Source organism: Pan paniscus, chromosome 13, assembly GCF_029289425.2.
Source record: "Pan paniscus chromosome 13, NHGRI_mPanPan1-v2.0_pri, whole genome shotgun sequence".
In the NCBI taxonomy this organism is placed as follows: Eukaryota; Metazoa; Chordata; class Mammalia; order Primates; family Hominidae; genus Pan; species Pan paniscus.
The window spans coordinates 71,092,092-71,118,212 of NC_073262.2; the positions used below are offsets into that span (position 1 = coordinate 71,092,092).

The 26,121-nt window shown below is 40.5% G+C and overlaps 1 protein-coding gene across 2 annotated transcripts in view; it reads left to right on the forward strand.

The window, feature by feature from the left end:
- The first annotated feature begins 1,773 nt into the window (after positions 1-1,773).
- CERS6 (ceramide synthase 6) overlaps positions 1,774-26,121 on the forward strand; it is a 326,067-nt gene continuing 301,719 nt past the window's right edge. For both annotated transcript variants that reach the window (XM_003824310.6, XM_003824309.6), the window contains exon 1: positions 1,774-2,132. In XM_003824310.6, the coding sequence (XP_003824358.1) occupies positions 1,963-2,132 (170 nt within the window). In that variant the 5' untranslated portion in view covers positions 1,774-1,962. The remainder of the gene's footprint in view (positions 2,133-26,121) is intronic.

Below are 26,121 nucleotides of genomic sequence, written 5' to 3' on the forward strand. Positions count from 1 at the left end.
CCCAGAAGAGTGAGGTTTCTGGAAGCCGAGTCAAGAATGTTTTAAGACACACGACCTGACAACTGGGCCAAATGCTATTGACAGAGGTGTTGTGAACTGCTATGAACTGAATGTGTGTGTCCCCCAAAATTCATATGCTGAAATCCTAGTTCCCAATGTGATAGTATTCAGAGACAGAGTATTTGGGAGGTAATTAGCTAATGAGGGTAGAACCTTCATGAATGGGATTAGTGCCCTTATAAGAAGATAGGGCACTAATCTGTGTTTCCTCTTTCTGTGCTCTCTGCCATGTGAGGATACACAAGAAAACAGCTGTTTTCAAACCAGGAAGAGGATCCTTGCCAGACACTGGATCTGCCTGCATGTTGATCTTGGACTTCCCTGCCTCCAGAACCGTGAGGAATAAATTCTGCTGTTTAAGCCACCTAGTCTAAGCAGCCTCGACTAAGATAAGAACTGACCTTTGTGTTTAGCAGCATGAAGATCACAGGTGACCTTGGGCAGTTTCAATGCAGCAGAGGAGGCAAATGTCCAAATGAAAGTTCAAAAGAAAATGAGGGGAGAGAAATTGGAAGCACCAGTATAGGCCATTCTTCAGTTTCACTTTCAAGAGATAGAGTGGAAAGAGGGGAAGGAAGAGTAAAAGAAACTCTCTCTCTCTCTGCGTGTGTGTGTGTGTGTGTGTGTGCGGTTATATGCCCACTGGAAAGGTTTAGTATAGCCTACTGGCAGCACCAGGCAGAAAATGAATGTGAGAAAAATGAACAAAAATGCCCCAGAACCATGTATACATGGGCCATGGAATGAATTCACACATGGCTCCTGTATCAATGGGGAAATGCATTGCGGGAGGGAAGGTGCCTGGGTTAGGCCTCACAGGCCTAATGCCTTAAAGGTTTCAGATTCAAAAGGCAGAAATAATGAGCCTGCCGAGTAGCACAGTGGAGGTTCTCATGATGTGCCAGGTCAAAATGTGGTCTAGCAGCCTTTTCAGAGAGGTTAGTTGAGAGGGGTGGTTTTACAGAACGCTGCAGTTGCTATCATCATCATCATCATCGTCATCAAGTAGCAATTAATCATCAAATAGCAATTAAGTGCCTAATTTTTTGTACCACCTCATAAATCAATATGGGGGGGGGGGTTGTTCCCTGGGGGAGCTACTTTGATGAGAAGCAGCAGTATAAAAGGCCGGAAAGTCAAAGACTGGGGAAAGGCAGGCGTGGGGCAGAGGCAGAAGGCTCTTGCCAAACCATCCTGCCTCAGTTCCTGATTTTTCACCCTGCCTCTCCAAGCGCGGGAGTGGAGGATCCTTTCCCTCCCACTTCCTCCTTTGCTCTTTACCCCTCCTCCGCCCCCCCCTTTTTTTTTGGAGCAGGGCTGGTTCTGAAGCTTGGCGGCAGCCCCTACCTGCTGACCCACCGCCTCCGGGCGCACGGGAAGAGGACTGAGAGCCCTGAAACCCCAGCGGGGCAGGAGCCAGCGTTCTGAGCATGTGCGAGCCAGCCAGGGGGCTAGGGCGGATTTGGGGGGGGTCGACTTCAGGTCGTCGCCCTAAGCGCAAAGCGAAAGAGCGGTGAGAGCAGGGGCGGGCGACACTCCCCGGAGCGGTGCCCCTGCGCCCAGGGCGCAGCGACTGCGCCCTGCTCTCCGGGCGTGGGCGAGTTGGCCGCGTGTGTGCCTCGCTGTTTGACGCGAAGACGAGCCAATCAGGGCGGGCGGCCCGAGCTGCCATGTGACGGGCAAGGCGGCCCCTTTCCCCAGCGCGGCCAGAGGGAGGAGAGAACCGGGGCTCGCCGCGAGCCTTCGAGAGCAGCGGCCGCGGAGGAGGCGGCGGCGGCGGGCGGGAGCAGCGGCGGCGGCGGCACAGGCTCGGGGCCAGCCGGGCGCGCATCCCCGGGTGCCCTGCGCGGTGGAGAGCTTGGCGGGCTGCGGGTGCCGCAGGACAGGAGTGGACAAAGCAAGATGGCAGGGATCTTAGCCTGGTTCTGGAACGAGAGGTTTTGGCTCCCGCACAATGTCACCTGGGCGGACCTGAAGAACACGGAGGAGGCCACCTTCCCGCAGGCTGAGGACCTCTATCTCGCTTTTCCCCTGGCCTTCTGTATCTTCATGGTGCGGCTCATCTTCGAGAGGTAAGAAGGGCTGAAGCCCCTCCTCCCCTCCCCCTGCGCACACACACGCGCGCACACACTCGCGCGCTCTCTGGCGCACGCCCCCGCGCCCCCAACGCTCGCGTTCACGCCTCCCAACCTTTGTGTTTGGGGAGGGGTTGCTGACCCCCCTGCCCCGCTGGCTTTCTGGGAGCCAGAAAGGGTCTGGCTTGCCACGGATTTCCTCCCGGGCGCCGGGGAGGAGCCGCGGAGCGTTAGGGTCGCCCCCTGCCCTCCTCCTGGGCCCTGCTCTCCTCCCGGCAAGGGCAGGCGAACAAAGGTGAGCGGTGGTCGGGCTCGGGACCCGCCGCATTCCGCGGGGTTCGCCCCTCTCCGCCGGCGCGCCACGCAAGGCTGCCAGGCAGGGCTTCCCGCCGGGGTCCGCGCCACCCACCTGACAGCCAGGAACGTTCCGGACGCGCGGCCCGGAGGGAGGAGGAACCGCGCACACTTCAATCTTTATGCTCCGGCACACGGATTGTAGGGGTTGTGTTTCAAAAGAATTCGCCAGGGACTTCCTGGCTTCTGGTCGCTGTTTGGTTTTTATCCGTGAAACTATCAGGCCCACAGTCCTGGCAAATAGGGGATAATAGCATTTCAGGTTATTAGCGGTTTCTTTAAAAGAGGATATAACAGGACGGGTCCACATGCTGCAAAATGGTGATATTAAACTGATAACCCTGTCCTGTGAATAATCATAGACTTCTTTTTTGGTACTCGAAGGCACTTAAAATTTTGAGGAATTGTCATGCAATTGTATAGTTCCTCGGTTTGGTTGGATATCTCCATTGTGTCACATACAAACTTGTGTTATTCTCATGGAATTCGTTTTCGTCGCGAAACTAGATTGTGCCTGCCATGCATTCTCTGGGTGCTACTGAAAGAAAACCAGGACAGCAGCACACTTTTTTTTTTCGTAACAGAAAATATTGTCTTCCCCTTTCTTGTACCCTCCCCTTTCTCTGCCCAATTCATCAGTAAAGGCTGAATTTCTTAGATCACAAAGTAGAGTTTAGATTGCATTTCTCGCTTCCACTCCGCCTTTCTTCCCCGCCTTCAACTCACCTTGGTTTTGTTTCTTAAGCTTTTGCTGGTACCTCATTTGCTGTTCCTCTTTGCCTGAAAACCACTGTTGAGGGTGGCAGAACGCGTCTTTTGAGTCATTTGCTGCTGGACGAGGCAACAAAGCTTCATGGGGACAAAAAGTATCTTTTGTCTCAGGAGGGTATATTTTTCACCGGACAGTATTGTTGCTTGAAAACGAAGTCAGCTGTTCGCCTGCAGAAATTGACATGCACAAAGCAACAGACTTTAAGACCTATGTTTAAATTGGCCTTATTGGTGTTGGTATTGGAGATCAATTGGTATTGGAATCTAATACAGATGTGTCGTTGATCCTATACAAAAAAGGATCAAAAAAGTCACAGCAGTGCTGTGAAAAAGTGGGTGTGTTTGCAGGTGTAGAGTTACCTCTAGAGCAAATGTTTGGTTACAGAAAATATGAACTCTATACAGTTTTGCAGGCTCTCCAAAAACAAGCACACTCAGGGATAGCAGGTTTGCTCTATGTTGGCACATAGTAGGGGATCTACACACAATTGCTGAATTCTGATAAATTGTGTCTGATAAATTCTGGCTGGGCTCACTTTTAGATAGATAATGCATTTGAAAGAGATGTGCAGTCTTACGTGTTGGAGAACAAAAGCATGATCTGTGCACAAAAAGCTGAATTTTCCTGACATCCTCCTTCTCTATGCTGATTCCAGGCTGTTCACTGTGTTTAAAAAAATTAAGTTGTTAGAATGGAGATGGCTTTGTACTTAGATTGTCTCTGCCTTTAAAAAGATAAACACTAATGTGATAGTTGAAAACTGGAAGTTCATTTTTCCTCTTTCTAAACATTTTTTATTTTCTTTCTTTTTTTCCATAATCCCATGACTCGACTTACAGTTTACATAGAGGGGTGAGCTGCTTTCAATTGTCAGTCACAGCAAATGTCCTCATATTGATATAAAGTGAGTTGGTCAGTTTCCTTCAGGCCATTGATCTAAGTAGAAGAGATTTAATGGCCTGTATGGAAAGTGAAAGTTTATGGTTAATGTTCAGAATAATAATTCAATATGGCACATATGTCACAGAATGCTACTGACTTTTGGAAGACTGTCTACTTTGTTTCTTCCTATGATAGCTCTGTCTTTAACAATTCAGACCTTCTCAATTCTCTGAAAATCCACAATTTAGTTGTATCTAGAGTTAGAAGTTCTGCATGTTTCTCCTCTTCTCAAACCTAAATGACACATTCTGGGATCCAACCTGTGACCTTCATCTCAGTAGCATCCATCAAGGGCCTGAATCAATAAAACAGAACCATTCAGTATTATCACTGCTACAACTCACATTCAATGGCCTTCTAGCATATTGTATATACATCCTTTTCTTTTGCAGTATTCTATAATGTATACGATGATTTTAAAAGCCTGTTGTGAATCCCTTTGTAGAATAGGAAATGCTTTTTTAATAGGAATAATTCTCTCAAGATTCTTCTCTTTGTATGCTTTGTCATTTATTTCAAAGCTGAGACCATACCTAAGAAATACCCAATTATCCAAGTCTTTATTTTACATTAAGTGAAGTCAGTAATGTCCTTGTTGAGGCTAAAATCGTGAATTTGAATGCCTTCTTCTCAGTCTTAGGTGTTTCTCTCTACGAAGAGAAACATCAAAGAATTGACTGAAATGGGCTTTGCCCAGTTAAACAGTCCTTTCTTTTTGTTTTCATCCCGGCTGTTGTGGTGTTGATAGTGGAGGCATTGGTAGCCAGAACATGTCACTTTATGACAGCATATGGACAGCAATATGGAAGCCCAGCATGGTTGGTAAAAAATGGGGCAGCCTAAGGTCAATGACTTTTGGCTGAGTCTGTGAAGATCTCAAAGCTTGGTGGTTTTTAGCATAGCCTTTATACCATACTTAACTCCGGGTAAGGACCAGGACCACTGTAGCGACCAATTGATTGACAGAGTAAAGTATGTGGGTTTTTTTTTTTTCCCCAACTGGGCTGTTTCTCTTAGAATAAAAATTGTATACCATTATATTATGTTAACTTGATCACAAAGAACAAAATGTTATTTATTAATAATATAGCATTGTCATCTATTTGATGAATTTTCTTGATTTAATGCTTGTTTAGATTCAGTAAGCCATTCTCAGGAACTATAATAAATGCTTCTTCCAACTTCACTTTTTCAAAAATGTGTTTTGCTGTGGTATTTATAAATGTGGAAATTGTGCTGAATCTCTTTGGAAATAAAAATTCTTTGAGTTATTGTTACAAATGTTAACTTTAATGCTGTGGATTTAGGAGAGATGCAGGAAGTATAGATCGGGAATCAGAACACTCAAATTCTAGTCAAAACTTACACTGGGGCAGCCTCCTAATTTATCTCTGTTTATTTTCTCATTTATGTGTTGAGGCAAATGGTCTTTGTAACTTATTGTTTTCACCCTCCTGATTCTTTGATTCCTGTGGATCGTCTGTGCTTGAAGATTACTAATTATTATCTGATGAAACTTTGAAGCGGCTGAATGTCTTTTTTTTTTCTTTTCTTTTCTTTTGAGACATGTTCTCCCTCCATCACCCAGGCTGGAGTGCAGTGGCATGATCATGGCTCACTGCAACCTCCACCTCCTGGGCTCAAGCAGTCCTCTCACCTCAGCCTCATGAGTAGCTAGGACCACAGGTGCATGCTACCAGGCCTAGCTAATTTTTTGTAATTTTTTGTAGAGATGGGGTCTCCCTATGTTTCCCAGGCTTGTCTCAAACTCCTGAGCTCAAGTGACCCGCCCACCTTGGCCTCCCAAAGTGCTGGGATTATAGGTGTGAGCCCCTGCACCTGGTCAAGAGATTTTTTTTTTCCACAGAAATATTGTAGTCAATGGTTTTGTTTCTTGTATTTTTCAGCTGTGTTTAGAGTCAAAAGAATCATTTGGGCTGTTATCATTTATGCTCCAAAAAGCTACAGTATTTCAGAATAACCAACAAAGATTCTATAGAGAAAGCAATTGTTCCGTTTCCTTAGACCTCTTTTAGGTAGAACCCAGAGTAGGCCTGGCACCTCTTGTGATGACTGGGTAAGAATGAGAAGCTAATTCCTGCCAGATTGGCTCTCAAAATGCTAGGCTATGTGAGGAGTGTCATCCTTTGGGAGGCTGACAGCAAAGTCTGGCTTCACTCCCTCAGCCCAAGAATGATCTGCTGTCCCAAACCTTCAAGAAACGACAGGGTCTCAGTTGTGTCTGAGGGAATGTCTGGCCAGCAGGCTTTTTTTTTTAGATTTATTGTCCACTAGCCTTGGGTGAGGCCTTCTAGGATAGTTGAGAGAGCGAGAGAGAGAGAGTGTGAGAGCGTGTTCCTGGTTGCTGGTACTTAGGGGGAAAGGAGGGGAGTGAGTGAATGACTGCTAGGAAACAGTGGGGGTATCAGGTGAGGTTCATTACTGAAGGAATTTGTTCCTCAGTGTTCCTATAGTGTACCTTGTAATGAAGAGACTGATCTGATATATTTTAAAAGACTGTTTGGGAACAACTTGCATACAACCATGGTTTTCTCATGCAATCAGTGCTGGATGTTAAACCCTATAAGTGTTCCTTATTTAGCTTGTTAAGTTACATGGCAATATTCACATTAAAACTATGGATACCTGCTTTGCCAGAGACTAGTGTGTGAGGCAAGAGTGGGCTTCAGGCCGGGTGCAGTGGCTTATGTGGGAGGATCACATGGGCCCAGGGAGGCTGAGGCTGCAGTGAGCTGTGATTGCGCTACTACACTCTAGCCTGGGCAACAGAGTGAGACCCTGTCTCAAAAAAAAAAAAAAAAAAAAAAAAAGTGGTCTGCAGTCATAAATAGCTTCTCATAGTTTCTGAATGACAGTGGATGTTTTGTTGGAGAACAACCTAAAATCAGAGGGTTGGCATTCTTTGCAGAACTTAGTACCGTTTTCTCATCTAGTAAAATAAAAAGTTTTGAATTTACACAGTGAAGTAGTTTGGCTATTTGTTATAGGTTAATTTATGGGTAAAAGGCATAACATTACTGTTAAGGGGCAGTGCCTTAGAATGGTGGAGGAGGTAGGTGAGATAACTTTAAATTATCACAATGATGTAATGTCATCTAGGATTATGAAATTAATACCCTGAGTTCACTTATGACTTCTCTGTTGAAAATATTTGAATTCTCTATGGACAGGGCTAGTTTTCTCTTGGATTCCTGGTTGTAAAGTGTTTCAGAAGTGGTTGCTCTTCTGTGATGGGGAAGGACAAGTGGCAGCAGAGGGAAAATGGGATTTCAGGTGAGTTTCCTCCATCAGCATACCAGTTCCATGGCTTTGTCAGACATTGCTGCACCATCCTCAGGCTGCCCTCTTGTATTTTACTAACTTGATTAAACCTTGTTGGTGAACACTAGAACCTAGGCCCATGTTGTATATTAAAAGTTTCAAATGTTATTGCATACACTTACATTTCTTCCTCTTATCACCAGGTGAAACCAGATTTTTTATTTATTTCTTACATAGTCGGGACTTTCAAAATTTTATTATTTTTTTTCCTTGCTCATCTTCTTTTGATTAATTTCTTAAACACTTTTGAGTCAGAATACTGGGGTTCCAGATTGTATGTCTAGTTGTGTCACTTAATTTTTCTTAGGAACCATTTTTTCATTTCGTTTTTTTTAAAGGTAAACAGGATTGCCTCGTATAGCACAGTGATCCTTTCATATTAGCAATGCCTTGAGAATCTTTATTCTTAAGATTTTATTCTTTGGTTTCTTCCCCCTGGCCACCTTTTAAAAATGATTTCATAAGTTTTTTTTGGTCTCTCTTTCCTGACACCATAATCTTTATTGACATCTATACTGTAGCATGATTGAACACAAAAGGATGATTCTTTTATTTATTTACTTGTTTTTTGGGACAGGGCTTCACTCCATTGTCCAGGCTTGAGTGCAGTGCCATAACCTTAGCTCACTACAGCCTTGAGGCTCAAACAACCCTCCTACCTCATCCTCCCAGTAGCTAGGACTACAGGTGGGTGCCACCATGCCTGGCTAATTTTTAATTTTTTTTTTTGGTAGAGATGGGGTCTTGCTTTGTTGTCCAGGCTAGTCTCCTGGCCTCAAGTGATCCTCCCATTTCGACCTCCCAAAGCACTGGGATTACATGTGTGAGTCACTGCAGCCAGTCATGGTGATTCTTGCAATGTCTTTTTGGGGTTTCTTGTTACTAATGCTGTGGATGATTGGGTGCATGATCTGAAGCTATGACTTGGTGCTTACCATTTATTTTGTTTGATGTTTGACTATTTTGAATGACTGCCATTTTTAATGAACAACTTTTAAAATTTTGAAAACAATAGCAACAACTAATATTTATTCCTTAATGAGTTTATTACTTTACATGGTTTACTTTATTTAATCCTCTGTCAGGCCCTGTAAGGTGGATACTAATTTTTCCCTATTTTATGGATGAAATTTAGGATTGAGAATTTAGGAAATACACTTAACTTTATATAACTTAAAATAGCAGTGTAGGAATTTGGAACTAGGTTTCTTGAGCTAACAATTTTGGTGTCTCCTATTTTAAAGTAAATATCATTAAATCATACTGTATATATATGGTTTTATATTTAGCCTTTGCCATTTAATGATATAATCTGAATACTTTCCATGTAATTGAACTTATTCAAAAATATTTTTAATGACTATATGCTATTCTACACTATGGTTATACCATAATTTACTTAACCAGTGTTCATATTTTTGTTGGATATTTAGGCCATTTCCAGTTTATATAAGTCTTTTAATTCTTGATGATTTCCTAAGGAATGTTTCCTAGAGCTGGCATTTCTGAGCCCAAAAGGATAAATATTTTAGTGTTCTTGATGGATACAAATTGCCAAATTGTTGTACAGAAAGATTATACCCATTCGTATTTCCTTATCAGAATATAGATTATTATCATTGGAAAAAATCTGGAGGCTGAGCACAGTGGCTCATGCCTGTAATCCCAGCACTTTGGGAGGCTGAGGAGGTTGGATTGCTTGAGCCCAGGAATTTGAGACCAGCTGCGGCAACGTGGCAAAACCCCGTCTCTACAAAAAAATACAAAAATTAACTAGGTGTGGTGTTGCTCACCTGTAGTCCTAGCTACCTGGGAGGCTGAGGTGGGAGGATCACTCGAGCTTGGGAAGTGGAGGTTGTAGTGAGCTGAGATCACGCCACTGCACTCCAATCTGGGCGCCAGACCAAGATCCTGTCTCAAAACAAAAATTTTTTTTGCTTTGAATTGAAAAAAATGTTACTGTTATAATGTGTGTTCTTATATTGCTTATGATAAACTTATTTCAAATATTAATAATTGGTATTTAATTTTCTGTGAATTCAGGTATATTTTCATATGGGGATGAGGAGATGTAGTTTTTATCTTTTTTCTGTAAGAAATTGGTGGCCTTCAGGTTTTTTCTTACTTCTTAATGTGGAGAGTGGTCTTATCGTGGTCTATTTCTCTGGTAACATATTTATACTTTTTGTGTGTGTGTGTGTGTGTGTGTATGACAAGGGTCTCACTCTGTTCCCCAGGCTGGAGTGCAGTGGTGTGATCTCAGCTACTGCAGCCTCTGACTCCCAGGTTCAAGCGATTCTCATGCCTCGGCCCCCAAGTAGCTGGGATTATGTATTTTTAATAGAGATGGGGTTTCACCATGTTGGCCGGGCTAGTTTCGAACTCTTGATCTCAAGTGACCTGCTCACCTTGGCCTCCCAAAGTGCTGGGATTAGAGGCATAAGCCACCGCACCTGGCCTTATACTCTTTTATTTATTTCTTCCTCCTGACTCTTCCCCACATGCTAAGTCACCATCATCAGGAAGGGAGCTTCTCAGATTTTAAATAGTGGAAGGAATACACTCAAGAGGATGATGAAGTAACTGATATTAACACTTTATTATGGAGAGTGAGGCAGAGAGAAAGGGCTGGGAGGAAGACTGAGGCATCAAGATTGAATGGGTCTTTATGAGGGAAAGAGGGATAGAGCCTAAATTAAAAAAAAAAAAAACTACTCTACTTCTGTAATGGATTATCTAAATTCTGGGTGAGGGAGACCCCATGTCAAAAAAACCAACCAAACAAAAAAAGACTTATTATTAGACTAATCACTAGGGAACTACAAATCAAAACCACTATGAGATACGCATTAGGATGGCTGCTATCAAAACAAAGAAACAAACAGAATAACACGTGTTGGCTAGGGTGAGGACAAATTGGATCTGTTGTGCACTGTTGGTGGGAATGTAAAATGGTGCAACTGCTATGGAGGTTCCTCGAAAAATTAAAAATAGAATTGCCATATGATACAGCAATTTTACCTCTAGGGGTGTACACCCAAAAGATTTGGAGTCAGGGTCTCAAAGATATATTTGTACACCCATGTTCATCATTCACAATAGCCAAAAGGTGGGAGCAACCCAAGTGTCTATTGATATGTGAACAGCTAAACAAAATGTGGCATATACATATGTCTCCACTTGTTTGGGCTGGTACAACAAAATACTGTAGACTGGATAATTCATAAGCAAGAGAAATTTATTGCTCACAGTTTTGGAGGCTGGAGAGTCCAAGATCAAGGTGTGAACAGATTTACTATCTGGTTAGGGCCCACTTTCTGGGTCACAGATGGCACTTTCTTACTGTATTCTCACATCACGGAAGGGGCGAGGTGGCTCTGGGGCCACTTCACTAAGGTCACTAATCCTATTCATGAGGGTTCAACCCTTGTGACCTAATCACCTCCCACAGGCCCCACCTCCTAACACCATCACACTTAGTTATTAGGTTTCAACGTGAATTTTGGGGGGACACAAACATTCAGACCATAGCAACATACAATAGAATATTATTCATCTTTAAAAAGGAAGGAATTTCTGCTACAGCATGAATGAGCTTTGAAGACATGCTTAGTGAAATAAGACAGTCACAAAAAGGCAAATACTGTAGGATCCCACTTATATAAGGTACCTAGAGTAGTCAGATTCATAGACACAGGTAGTGGAGTGATGACTGCCAGGTGCTGGAGGTTGGTGCAGAGTTTCAGTTTTGCAAGATGGAAAGAGTCCTGCATGGTGGTCTTGGTTGCACAACAATGTGAATGTACTTAATGACATAGAACAGTGCACTTAAAAATGGTTATGATGGTAAGTGTTATGCTATGTGTATTTTACCACAATTAAAAAAAATAGAAGATTTGCTGACTTGAAAGGTCACTAGAAATTACTGCCTTCATTTTCTTGGCTTGACATTTTTCTAGTTAGGAACAAACATCCCAGTTCTGTTTATCTCAGTTTCATCAAGCACTGCTTTTTTTTTTTTTTTTTTTAACTGCTTAATTCCCCTCAAATCTAGGAGAGCGCCTCTTCTTTCCAGAATCGTCTGGCATAGGTGGGTGGGAGGCGAGGGGTGATAGAAGGAAGGTTTTAAACCCAGAGAGCTCTTAAGTATCCCGTTTTTTTTAGAAGGCACTTGAACTGAGCATATCATTTCAAGTCCATTTGTTAATATGACAACTTAATGATAGTAAACTGGCTGCATGTGTAGAAGAGGAGAGCAAAGTGTCTGTAGAAAAGCACATTGCATAGTTTCAGAGGAGTCTAGGATTAAAGTCAAGTCACCCTGGTAAGTACACAATCCATTTAAAGCAAACCAGGATAATGAGATAAAACTCTCCTTAGCAGCCTAGGCCACAGGTATATCCTATGGAAGCTCTGGGTGAGTGAAGATCAGATTTCATCTTCCTCCCTAGCTTTCAGTTTAATTTTCCATGCATTTTACAAGCAAATGATTCAAACACTTGAGTATTTAAAGATGATTTTTCTCAAATGCTGCATATTATAAAAACAATCTGATTAGAAGCAGTCAGGTACATATTATACAACAGTAGTTTTTGAAGTTTAATATTTGGTCATTGTACAAAATACTGTTTTCCGTAATTGATCTGTAAGAATGTTTTGGGCAGTGCTGTTTTTCTTCTTTCTTCTTTTAAAGGAGAACTTCCTTTTTCTCTCTACTGGTCTTCAAAGTGGGCTTCTCTTGGACCACTCCTGCCTTCTATTCCTACTTTTGCTTTTACTAGTATAACTTAGAATTCGGTTGTGGGGCTTGTTTTTGACAAGGCTGAGGTTAGAGATACACAAATGGTTTTTAATTGCAGGAGAGATGCATTCCTTCACTAGGTAACCTTTTGCACACAGTGACCTAAGAATAACATTTGTTTGTAACTCGCCGTTGTCTACATAAATGTCACATCTTATCTTTGAGGTTTTCAGGTTACAAAGCTACTGTTGCTCTCCTGAAGCTGTGATTAAGATTGTATTTTCTTTCTTTCTTTTCCTCGATTCCTCCCCCACCTTCCTTCCCTCTCTTCTTCCTTTGTCACTTCCTCCTTTCTTATTATTACTGATACAGACCCTTTCTTAAAGACACAGGGAAGTCTTTGAGAGAAGAGGAGCAGCATAGAGTTAAGAGTGGGGGAGGGTGTTTAGAAAACCATCTAAAATCTTGTCCAGGGACACAGTTTGGCAAGTATCAGAGTAAAAGCTGCCAGCTAGTCTAAGTGGCTCTGTAGATCTTGTTTTAATAGCTCACCATTTCAAAGCAGAATAAAGTGACTTGGTGGTTTAAGCAGTGGCAGTTTTGCACACAATAGCTTGAGTGAAGAAAAACTGAGAATGAAGCAATCAGTCATTTGGGCATTATGGAAAATGGGAGACTAAAAGGGCTTTGTATGTCAGTGGGTGTGTGTACATCTTTGCGTGGATAGACTTGATAACAGTATATTTAAATTGTGTTGCTCTTTTGTATATCTATTGCAATTAATAGACATGTATATTTATTTCCAGCTAGAATTGAAAGGAAAATGGGTGGGATATCAGAAAGATTACAGAATTCAGGTTTAAATTCAAACAGTGCTATTTATCACCTGTGCAGTAATAGACAACATATTCTCTCAAATTTGGTGTCCTCTCTTGTAAAATGGAGAATATGCCACTTTGCAGTATTGAGCACTCTCTGCAAAAATGTACATAAGGGGATTCAATGAAACCTGGTTCTTAAAAATACACGTTGTGTAGAAAATAATTGATACCAGAGTACAGTATTGAGTACCTGCTTGAGAAATACTGTTCTGTAATTTGATTTTCTAAAATAAAATACATGGGTATATGTGTGGGGGGGCCCAAGGACATGGGGTCATGGTACAACTTGTGGAAGCAGTAGGGCCTGTTTACATAGTTGATGCTGGACCTGGAGGATTTACTTGTTCTATTGAAGAGTAAATATTTAGAGTTTTAGACAGGCCCTGAAACCCCAATCTTTTCAGCATTGTGCTGAAGGGAGGAGGATGCTTTTAAGCCTTTTCTTCTCAACAGTTAATGATGTGGGTTGTATACTGGGGACCTGTGGAAAACCATTTCTAATGGTGGAGTGTTAAACAAGTGGGGGGCCGCTGTGTGCCACCGAGAGCCTGGCCTCTGCTCTGGCTTCTGTGCCTTTGGAGAGAGACCCCCATCCCCAAAGATGGTCTCCCTCTGGGTGGAGTTTTCTCTGGAAGCTGCCTTTCAGTGATATGCAGATATCTCCACCTACTTCCCCTGGTCTAGCCCCAGTGATAGTTGTTTATTGCATGCAGTCTCAAGGGAAAATTGATTGGGTATTTGACCACTGGTAAGGGCACACATCAAGTTTGGCATTTATATTGACTTAAGACCTGGGCTGTGTTTTGGCCCTGCCACTTGCTAGCTGCTGGTCTAGGGGCAAATTACTTAACCTCTGCAAGCTCAGTTTTCATGTGAAACTCATAGGGTTGCTGTGAGGATTAAATGAGATAATATTTGCATTGTGTTTAGGGCAATGCCTAGCTCAGTGAAATAGTGGTTACTTGTTCTTCAGGTTTATTCACACACACAGTCACTTTCTGAGTGTTTGTTGGAACTCTTACTTTCAGAAATGGGACTTCACTGGCCTTACCTTTACATCATAGACCTTTACCATAGACCTCATTCCTGCATAGATCCCCATTTTCCCTAGTTAGGGCTGTCTGTGTACAGAGTTTTACTTTCCCTGTTCTCTTTTCCCTTCTCTCTCTTTTTTTCCTCTGAGGAAGATGTTGATTCTTCTTCTTGTGGCTGGCAGAAAACACCCCTAGCAGCTTAGTGAAGAATGGGGCTTTGTCCACTTCACACTCATGTAATGCACTTTGCTGAGGGTGTACATTAATATTTGGACAGCTCAGAAACATTTTTCCTAATAAGAGCCTCCCAGAAATAGGACAGCCTCAAGACAGACATTTATTGATTTCTTTCAGAATTTTAAGCCTAGTGGATTATCTTAATTTGATCCTTAAGAAAAAAGAAATTCAGTCTAGTGACATTGGGATCACATTTATGAAAATGGAAACATTCAAAATTAGCTGAAAATAATATATGTATGTATTTTTTTTCTTTAAGAGAAATAAACCTGCACCCCCAAATTGGAACTTCCATTGGTGTGAATGTGACGAACCTAGCCTGACTAAATTAGTTCAGAAGGAATTTGCACCTGCTTTCAACTATAGGCACTTTTCCAGCTCTGCATAGTTTAAATATAATTTGTAAGTAGTTAGCCATGTAAATAATTTAACAAACCTGCTCATTTCTTAAGGCTTTGTTAGAGACATCTTAGGGTGGTGAAAGGGGACATTTGTGGTGGGTTGTCTATTAAATAAGGAAGTAAGGCAAAGATGAAACCACAATGCTGTATAACGACAAATTACCAAAAATTGCCCCTGTTTTAATTCAGTCGTCATTTAGGGTCATAGACTTTCTACTGAAAATGGAAATTGAAACTTACTGATTCAGAGATCTACAAGTCCACTGTGGGTCAGACAACAGTGGTGTCCTGAAGTGGGGAATGGTGGGAGTGATCTGCTTTGGGTACACGCAGTAAGGTGATGTATTAGCTGTAGAGAATTAAAAAAAATTGGTTAAAAGTTAGTCTTTTATTGGCACCATGTGAAGCCAGTTATTAACACAGAATTGATAGAAGTGATAAAATACTCCTCCCTACCAGGGTACACTGTTCCTACCCACCCCCACAACTGCAATACCGCTGTCAGACACTGTTTCATGGCACAGGTGACCAGAAGACCACACTTTGAGAAATACTGGCAGAGATAAAAATACTACTCCACCTCCCACTTTGGATATGAAGATACGCAGCCTAGAGAGATGAATGAAGTGACTTGTGCTCTGCCACTCACTCAGGTCCTGGCAGAGCCTGGCTGACCTGGAACCCTGGCAGTGCCATTATAGAGTAACCATTTCATCCTGATTTGACATTGTCTCAGGAAATGCCATTTCAGGGAAAATTGAAACAGCTGGTCACTCTACCTGACTGCTCAGCCTATTAAACCCATCCTGAGGTCAGGACAGTAACTCATGCCTGTAATCTCAGCACTTTGGGAGGACTGCTTGAGCCTGGGAGTTTGAGACCAACCTGAGCAACCTAGTGAGACCCTGCCAACTCTACCAAAAAAAAAAAAAAAAAGAAAAAAGAAAAAAAATTAGCTGGGCATGGTGGTATGCACCTGGAGCCCCAGCTACCCCAGAGGCTGAGATGGGAGGATCGCTTGAGCTCAGGAGGTCCAGGCTGCAGTGAACTATGATTGCACCATAAGAAATGGCTTCTCTGTCTCGCCCTAAGGGTGACTTAGAGTGTTTGTGGGAAGAAGCTTCCTTGGTGACTGAGGGGTGTTGCCTGCCCCCACTGTCCCTGTGCCACATTTCATGGCTTTTTAAAAAGGTGATTAAAAGGCTCCCCATTAAGTGTGGGTTGGAGCTTCTGAGGGCAGAACTGTGTCTGTAGATAGCCAGGGTCAGTTCCTGGTGTGCTAATTCATCCTTAGCATGCCTGTGTTACTGAGACCATAAACTTTTTTGTTTTCCTTCTGCCTTCACCCAGTGTGTGTTAAGTCTTGCTTGTTAAGCTCCCACACTTAAATGGCTGCTTGCAGAATTGCAAAGGGACTAGGGAGAGAACAAAAACAGATATGCAGGTGGTGGTTGTTAACCAGACAGGATTTCTAAGGAGGGTTCAGGCAGTCAAGTGGTTTTGTGTATGTGTTTTATGTTCATAGTTTTGAGTTTTACAATGTGTGAAGCTTACTTTTGCTAGCATTAGGTATAGTTTATTTGAAAGAATGAGGCTCCTGAAATAAACATGCCAGTAAACTATATCTTAGAGTTTAATGAGAACAGTGCTAGGAGATTCCAGCTCCTCCCAAGGCTGCCTCCCTCAGAGGCAGGCGTTAGCTGTGGGTCTCTAAGCAGGCAAACAGGCTTACCAGTGTCAATACCTGTGATGTCCCTGCCCCAGGCTGTCCACACCTGGTTAGTGTCAAGCCATCTAAGATTGGGCAGAAGGCAAGTAAACCAATTTAGGACCATGGCTTACCGCTTATTTGACTGCTGAATCCTATTTGCCTAGTGCTTTCACATCTTCTTACCTTCCCCTCTTTGCCAGAATCTACTCTGTCTTAAAAATGTCCTGGGTAAAAGGAATCTCCTCATTGCGAAGGGGATCCCTTTTACCTTTTGGCCCTGAGCCCTGGTTACCAGATGGTCTGTTGTTCTCACATTTCCCAGGGTGATAATGAATTTGGGGCAAATCCACTTGCATATATAATAAGAGCTTTCACCTCAACTTTTGCTACACTTTTAATGTTATTTATTACATACTACTTTTTAGTTTTTTGGCATTTAAAAACTATGTAATAGCATAAAATAAATGTTCTTTCTGTTCTCAAAGATAACGTCATGGTTTTAGGCTGTTTTTCTGATTTCTAAAAAGGAAATAAATTTGAGTTATTGTGGTTCCACAATTTAAAACAACTGTTTATTTTTGGTAAGCTGTTTCCCCCTTTTTCAGAGTTAAAGATGAGACAAAAATACTGCATTTAAAGCAGAACCAGACCTGGGTAGCCGCTCTCTCCATCAATCGCCATTCCACTTTCCAGCCAATAACTAATTCTTTATTCAGGGGTCAAATATAAGGAATTTCTTTCCTTTCAGATTGTCTAAAGCTTTTCTAAATTGAATGCGCTTAGCTGCTAGAAACTTCCGCCTTACTTTAAAAGCCAATCTAAGAGTCCGGCTGCTGCTCTGAATGAGAACTGCCAAAGTAAGTAAATAGTATATTATTATATATTTTGGGTGTTGAGAAGAGGTTACACTTATCTTTGCAGGTAAAGTCGAACATAGTCTTTTTGTTTCTGAGGCCCAGTTCGAATCTGTGGAGAGAGGGAGAGATGTAGATGAGAGTGTGAGTGCAGACGCTGATTGACCCATGTGTGCACAGTGAAAGGGAGCATAGATTCCTGAGTTGGGCTTAAAATTCCATCTTGGAGAAACGCTGATTCAGTCACCATTATACCCTAGTGGGTATTAGCTCTAAACCCCAGCACTCAAATGTGTAATCACTTGCTTAGCAAATGTTCATATGGCATTGTTAGAAAAGTGCTATGTTTTTTTCTAAAGCAGACTTTTTATTCTCCCTGTATAGCATTCATACTGAAACACGCATAAAAGTATACCTTCTTGTACAGCTCATTGAATTATCACAGCAAAGTGAATACACCATGTGTTCATTAATCAGAACCGAGATCAAGGATCAGAACATTACTAGTACCCCAGAAGCTTTAAAAACCGTTTGCAGTATGAAGAGGAAAGGCCTAATTTATGCAGCAAAACTCACTATTCCACTTAAGGAATAGTAGGTTCCTTATAGAGGACGACAGAAGCTCTGGTACTTGTCATTACCAATAGAACCTTCTTTCCTCTCTTTGTGTTAAGTCTGTGCTCATGCTTAGATATGTGTGTGTGTGTTTATGTACAAAATCTGATTGGTATTTGGCCATCGAATTTAATAAAGAAATTACTGAAAAAGGAATGGGAAGAGGATGTCAGAATGTGAGAAAGTAAGAGAAAGGCCATCGTCAGAACATCCATTTTCTTTTCCACCTTATTTGATTAATGTCCTGTTTTATAAGGATAGGCGCTAGTAAAGAGACAAAAATACAGTATCTTTACATCTTTTTCTTTTTAAAAGATAAACAAATTAAGGATGTTAAATAGGATAGGTGTATAAGTTTGTTGACAAACTGGATCTTGTTCCTTGAATATAGATGGTCTCACTCAATTTGTCATTTGAGACAATGGAAACAAAGGTATCCGATACTTTGGATTTGAAAAAACCAGATATTTTGAACACAAAGTATTGGTTTGTGACATTGGAATACTTTGTTTTGCAAATAATGTCTTTAAAACTTGCAGTGCTTGCATTTGAAACATTATGCTCACCTTAAAAACATGTATCTTTTCATCTCAATTTTTCTTATTTAAGCTTTTTGTTCTGTCTTTGGATCTGTCTTTTGTTCCTTTTATCCTTCTCTTCTTCAGGAATATCAGTTATACATATGTTAGATTTCCTTTGTCTGCCTTTCATGTCTATCATCTTGTCTATAATCATTTTAATATTATTAGTTTTTTCCATGTGGTTTTATTAATTTTTTTCACACCTGCCTACCATGTATCTTTTCACTCATGTTTGTTTAAGTTTTTTCTTTTGTTCTTAATGTTTCTGTAATCTTAAAAAAATTTACCCTTTTATTGTGCTGCTATCTCTGTTTGCATTTTTTTCAGTTTTATAATCACTTTACTAAGTCCTAGTATCTCTACAAAAAGGGCACAACAACATTCTTCCAAATTATTCATGTTTAAGATGATTGTTTTTTCAGGCTAGTTTTAAATGGAAATTCTGAATTCTTTTCAGTTTTCTTACAAATGTAATGAGACAATATATAATAAATCTTAGTGCATTATTGTGTCAGCAGTAACCGTTTGTTAGTTTCTAGGGCATTAATTTTAATTTGTGGATTAAAAAATGTTTCAATATCTAACATGATTAATGCTACAAAATTGTGTTTGAAATATTTAGAATATGATACCTCTTGATTTAACAGTTATTTTAAAAATTACTAATGATATGTCTATAGTCTCATTGAAACTCCCAATACACGAAAAAAATAAAAAAAATGAAAAAAACACACAGCCAGTTCTCCATTTTCACTGTTTCTTCTATCTCACTTTCTTCCCTGATGTGTCCAGTATTAGTAGTTGATATACATGTCCTTTTGGACCTTTTTCAATGATTTGCCTACATATGTATGTATATGGAAAGATAAAGTTTGTTTAAAACATGAATGATGCCAGGTGTGGTGGCATGCACCTGTAGTCCCAGCTACTCAAGAGGCTGAGGCAGGAGGACTGTTTGAGGCCAGGAGTTGAAAGCTGCAGTGAGCTATGATTGCACCTGTGAATTTGTACTCCAGCTTGATCAACACAGCGAGATCATGTCTCTCAAAAAACAAAAGAAAATATGAATGGTATATTCTGAGTCTTGCTCTGAAACTTATTTGTCTTTTTTCCACGTAAGGCCATGTCTTGGGGATTTTCCAATGTTGGTGAATGTAGAGCCATTTTCTTTTTAATGTGATGGCACAGCACCCCATTATGTGGGTGTTTCCTAGTTGATTTAACGGCTTTTCCATAAATGCTATAGGAAACAATGCAGTAACTTCATTCCTATACAGACATCTTTGTATTTAGGTATTTTTCCCTAAACTGACATAAAGAAGAAGTAGAATTGCTGGATCAGAGAATGTGCAGAGTTAAAATTTTGATAAATGCATTGAAAACCTTTCAAGAAAAATTATACCAATTGACATCCCTACCAACGCAGTATGAGGAAACCCATTCCTCGTGTCCTCCCAACCATGACTTATCCTGCAGCAAATAGAATGTAATTTTGGTAAACTTAATCTATAAAGAAAACAACTATTTTAACATGGTGACTTTTCCAAAGAACAGAAGGTTGGGATGCTGGTTAGGAAGGAAATTTAATAATACCATAACAAGACATTTTGCCAGTCTTTCTTTAAAGAAATGGGAATGATAGTCATAAAATACAGCGAGAAATTCAAGTTTATACTTTGAACTTTGCGACATCTATCGCAAACATTTATTTAACAAACATATTACACCGCATATTCTCACTCATAGGTGGGAATTGAACAATGAGATCACATGGACACAGGAAGGGGAATATCATACTCTGGGGACTGTGGTGGGGAGGGGGGAGGGGGGAGGGATAGCATTGGGAGATATACCTAATGCTAGATGACGAGTTAGTGGGTGCAGCGCACCAGCATGGCACATGTATACATATGTAACTAACCTGCACAATGTGCACATGTACCCTAAAACTTAAAGTATAATTAAAAAAAAAAAAAAGAAAACAAACAAACAAACATATTTCACCCTTCCCAACTCATTGCCTTAGGGTTACTTAGCTAACAGGAATGGTGAGTGTTGTGTTATATTCCTTTACAACAAATAAAAGTCAACCATAAGTTACCTTGAATAAGAAATCACTAATGAAGAATATCTGTCCTTGTATGGGGCTTCCTAATAATTTATTATCAGAAGAATTACCTTATGATTAAGCTATTCTGATGGTAGAAACATTTTCATTCAGCATGTAAACAAGCAACAAGTAACCAAGATTCAACAACAACTATGAATTGAGAACCCAAAAAGACTTTAAATCTAGAACTAGGTTGTTCTTCAGTACAGTTGATTGCCTGTCCCACCCTACCTTTTAGTCATCATATTATCTCATCGTGCTTGTCTACTTGGGAAAAGTTATTTTTTTATACCAATAGAATGGCATGTATTAACATTTTTTGACTTTTATGAAAATGTTCAAATATAGAGAAAAGCTAAAAAAAAGTGCCACGAACCCTCATATTCTTGCCACCAGAATTCAATGATTATTAACATTTTATCATATTTTTTCTGTAGCATGCAAAGTAAATCACAGCTATTATGACGCATCACCAGTGAGTAGTTGAGCACGGATCTTTAAAAAGCCATCCTAGACTGTCTCTAAGAATAAAGACATTCTAGGATGGCTTTTTAAAAGTAACTTTTTGAAAAGCAATTTTATATCGTGGGATTTATTTTTTCTCATAAAAATGTACAGCTTCAAAGTGGTAGAGAACTTACTGCGTATGGATTTCGTGAAATGACAGGGTATAGGAAGACCATAAATGTAGAATCAATGATTAAATTTAATGGATGTATAAACAATAAGGCTAGCAGTAATAGTTTAGTGAAAAAGGAGTGATTATATATAATATTTTTATTGGTATTTTATGGAAGTTGTATCCAAGGGTTTGAATTGGGAAACCGTTAAGTTTACTAGAAGTAGCTAGTTTCTTAATAATATTTCTTGGTTTTAGAAAATTGATATAAAGCACATTGGCTCATAGGTCAGGCTGTTAGGCTTAGTTAGAGCGGGCAAACTTTCTCAAGATTATTGGCTCCTGCCCCAGTGTGGTAGTGTTTGTGTTCTGTGGGTCGTGTTTGGTCTTGCAACATGGTGGCTTCAAGGCTTAGAATCAGACATTTGTTAATGTCGAATACAACTACCCTCTCACATGCAAGTCCGGGCTCACTATTTTTGTTAGCTAGGTAAGCCTAAGGCACTAAGTTGGAAAAGGTTCAAATATATGACATATGTTTATGAAATAAATGATCACAATAGATGAAGGGTTCAACATTACAAACTAAAATAAGCTTGTGTATTTTTACTATTGTTTCTGTTTCTGAGGTACAGAGAAAGAGTTGCAAAAGAGGTTAGCCTATCTCCTCAAACCAGTTTTTGGACAGAACAAGGAATGGCAGCTTCCAGCCAGTGCATTAATTATGCTTCTCTCTGGCATCTTCTTTTTTTTTTTAATCACCCTTTTATCACCTTGCTCTGTGTAATTCTTTGAGAAAGAAGCTAATAAAGAAAAAAAAATCAATGCATGCATATTGTAAAAAAGTGTCAAACAATAAAATAGGGTATACCATGAAAGATAAAACTGTCTCCTCAGAGACAACCATTTGCAACTGCCTTCTGGAATATTTTCTATGCATGTTCAAGTATATATGTCTTAGGGTTGTGTCTTAGGGTTCTCCAGAGAAAACCAATAGGATGGATGGATAGATAGATGATAGATAAATATGTTAGATAGATTAGATAGGAGATTTATTAGAGGAATTGGCTCACATGATCTTGGTGGCTGAGACATCCTGCAATAGGCTGTCTGTAAGCTGGAGTCCCTGCAGCATCAGTACCTTGGCTCAGTCTAAGTGAAAAGGCCTGAGAACGTAGTGGGGACTGCTTTTGTAAGTCCTGGAGTCCCAAGGCTGGAGAGCCTGGGGTCCTGATGTCCAGAGGCGGGAGGAGAAGAGTGTGTCCTAGCTCCAGGAGAGACAGGAAATCCTTTTCCTCTGTTTTTTTTCTATCCAAGACCCCAGGCAATTGGATAGTGTCTGCCCATATTGAGGGCAGATCTTCCCCATTTAATTTGCTCAGAGTCACATGCTAATCTCTTCTGGAATATACATACCCCAAAATAATGCTTTACCAGTTCTCTAGGTATGCCTTAATCCAGTGAAGTTGACACCCAAAATTAACCATCACAGGTTGCTGTGACAAAATACCATAGACTGGTGGCGTAAACAACAGAAATTTATTTTTCATGGTTCTGGAGACAAGCCTAAGATCAAGGCACCAGCAGATGCAGTGTCTGGTGAGGCACCTCTTCCTGGTTTGCAGAGGCTCTTTGTCTTTTTTCTGTATACTCACATGGTAGAGTGAGGGAGGAAAGGAATGAGGGAGAGACAGAGAGAGAGAGAGAGAGAGAGAGTCTCATAGGGCACTATTCCATTCATGGTGGTTCCACCCTTGTAATTGCTTCTCAAGGCCCTACACCCTAGTTCCATCACACTGGGGTTGTAGGCCTCAACATACAAGTTTGGGGGGACATAAACATTCAGTCCATAGCAATGTATCTCTACATTTTATTTAACACAACTATATAAACTCATTTGCACTTTGTTTTTCACTTACTATATCTTGAACATCTTTTTATGGAAATATTGAAAAGTCAACTTTTTTCTAGTAAATGGTTGTGTAGAATTTTTAACATTTTATATAGCATATAAAATGCATATATTTATCATAATTTAACCACTCCCCTATCAGTGCTTCTTGAGATCATTTCCAATCATATGCTATTAAAAGCAGTGTCACAGTGGCAACTTTTGTATGTCTATCTTTCTTTCCATGTGAATTACCTTAAATTTCTATTAGTGTGAAGTGGCTGGGTCTGTTTGAATTTTGATAGATATTGGAGAATTGTCCCCTTAGGGGATTGTACTTGTTTATATATTTCTGCTCACTGAAGGAAAGTTTCTAACAGTATGATTGAACTTGCAAACGCTTGCCAATTGACTGTGTGAAAAATGGTATTATTTTAACTCGCGCTTTTTAAAAGTGAAGTTAAGCACATTTTTATATGTTTTAAAGCCACTTGTATTTAGTTTTCCACGAATTAATGTTTTTGTCTTTTTTGGGAGTGTTTATTGTTTTATAAAGGCTTTCTATGCAAAAAGAAAGAAATATGCTCTTTTTCATGTATTTGCTTATGTGCTTTGTCTTTTGACTGCATGATATTTTTCCTTGGCTGAAGATTTCAAGTTTTATGTAGTCTGATCATTCAGGGTTTTTTTTTTGTTTGTTTGCTTTGTTTTGTTTTTTCCTTAGAGTACTTTCTCTTGAACTAGTCAGTTTCCCCAGAGAACAGCTTTTCTCTAGCCTGCTTGATGGTTATAAGCCTGCCGCCACTGTTCTGAGAGCTGAGCAGTGAGATGAAGATTTATCTTAGTCCTGTTTTGGTCACTGTACTCAGTGTCCCAAAAGCCAGGACCTCTGTGATTCAACCTTCCCAGGAGTAAACCACCCCTCTCTGCTGGGGCTGGGGAGAGCAGTCACCTGGTTTTGGGGACCCAGTCTGGAGGTGTTCATGTTCCTTGTACAGACTTTGGACCAGTATCCTGTTCCAGCTGAACTTTACACCCTGACCTCCAGAGGTATCTGGTGCCTACAGTTGTCAAACATTTCTGGCATTCTCTAGTCTAAAGCCTCTCTACTCAAAGTGTGAACCATAGACCATCAGCCTCTGCCCCATCACCAGGGAGCTTGTTAGAAATGCAGCACTTCAGGCTCCACCCCAGATCTGTTGACTTGGAATCTGGGCATCACCAGGTGGTTCTCGTGCATGTGAAAGTGTAAGACGTCTTTCTTTGATTTCCATCCCTGGAGACTTTTATCACTGGAGCTGGTTAGGCTTCAGCTATCTCCACTTGGCTTAATCAGTTACCCTGGCCCTTCTGTCTTGAGTGACATCTCTTATTTGTTATCATCATCATTAGTCCTTTTAGAATTTTACCCTGTTTAATTTAATCTTTAGTGACTTAGGTCTCAAGAGATCTTGGAGATAAAAACATTTACTTTATTTATTATGTTTAACAAAAATTCTCTCTGAATATTTCATTATGTTTTTTGTTACATTTTTGAGCCATCTTGAATTAATTTTGGTGTGAGAGATGAGAACTTCGTTAATTTTGGTGTCAGAAATGGGAACTCCAGATTTTGTTTTCTTCCCCCAGTTGGCTGGCAAATAGTCCCAACATCATTTATTAAATAATCCATATTTTTTTCTCTGATTTGAAGTGCTACCTCGATCATATTCTATATTTCTACCATATGATGACAATTTTAATTATTGTAACTTTATAATTTATCTTACTAGTTAGCACTAATTTCTATTCATTTTTAGAGACAGAGTTTAAAACTCTGAGTTAAAATAAATGACTTCTGTATTTCCCATTTATTTTCATCTGTATTTTTATTTATTCCATTTTATGTTTACTTATTCAAAATGATAGGGTCATTGACATATTTTCATTTCTAACTAGATTTTTAAATATAGCAAGTAGATATGCATGTGTGTGTGTATATATAATGTTTAAATTATAGACTTTATTTTCTTTTTTCACATATGACAAATTTGAAGCCATTCCTAGGAGAATCCGTTTCTTTCTATCTTTTGGGAAGGGCACAATGTAAGTACTGTTAAATGCAATAGAAAGTTTAACGCATGCTTATGGTATGGCAGGCAGGTTGAGTGTTGCAATCACTTGTGCCCAAGCCTGAGATGTTAAATACCCTTTCTTTTTTATTTTGTTTTGTTTTTTGAGACAGAGTTTCGCTCTTGTTGCCCAGGCTGGAGTGCAATGGCGCGATCTCGGCTCACTGCAACCTCCTCCTCCTGTGTTTAAGTGATTCTCCTGCCTCAGCCTCCTGAGTAGCTGGGACTACAGGCATGTGCCACCACACCCAGCTAATTTTGTATTTTTAGTAGAGACAGGGTTTCTCCATGTTGGTCAGGCTGGTCTCGAACTTCCGACCTAAGGTGATCCGCCCGCCTCGGTCTCCCAGAGTTCTGAGATTACAGGCATGAGCCACGAATCCCGGCCTTAATACCCTTTCTGATCTTTACTAGCGTGCCTGTCCTAAGCAAAGGTCTTACATTTGAATTCTTCCACCACCATTTGTTAGAGCTGTGATGCTGGGTAAGCTAAAGAACCACTCTGATCCTGTGAAATGGTGATCATTTTTTCCTTTCAAATAGTGAGGATTGGAATTAAGGCAGTAAAGTGCTTAACTGGATCCCTGGCCCATAGTAGGTAGCAGTCAATGGGTTTTGCTTCTTTAAACTTGTGAGAGAAATGGATATGGATGAGTCTTTGAGTCCTTTAATCAGCAGGGCACTAAGTTGTTCATCTAGATATGCCAGTGGAGTAAAAGTGTAGGGAATCTTCCCCAATGTCTTTGCCTTAGCATACGTAATTGACTTTCAATTGTCCACACAAATGAAG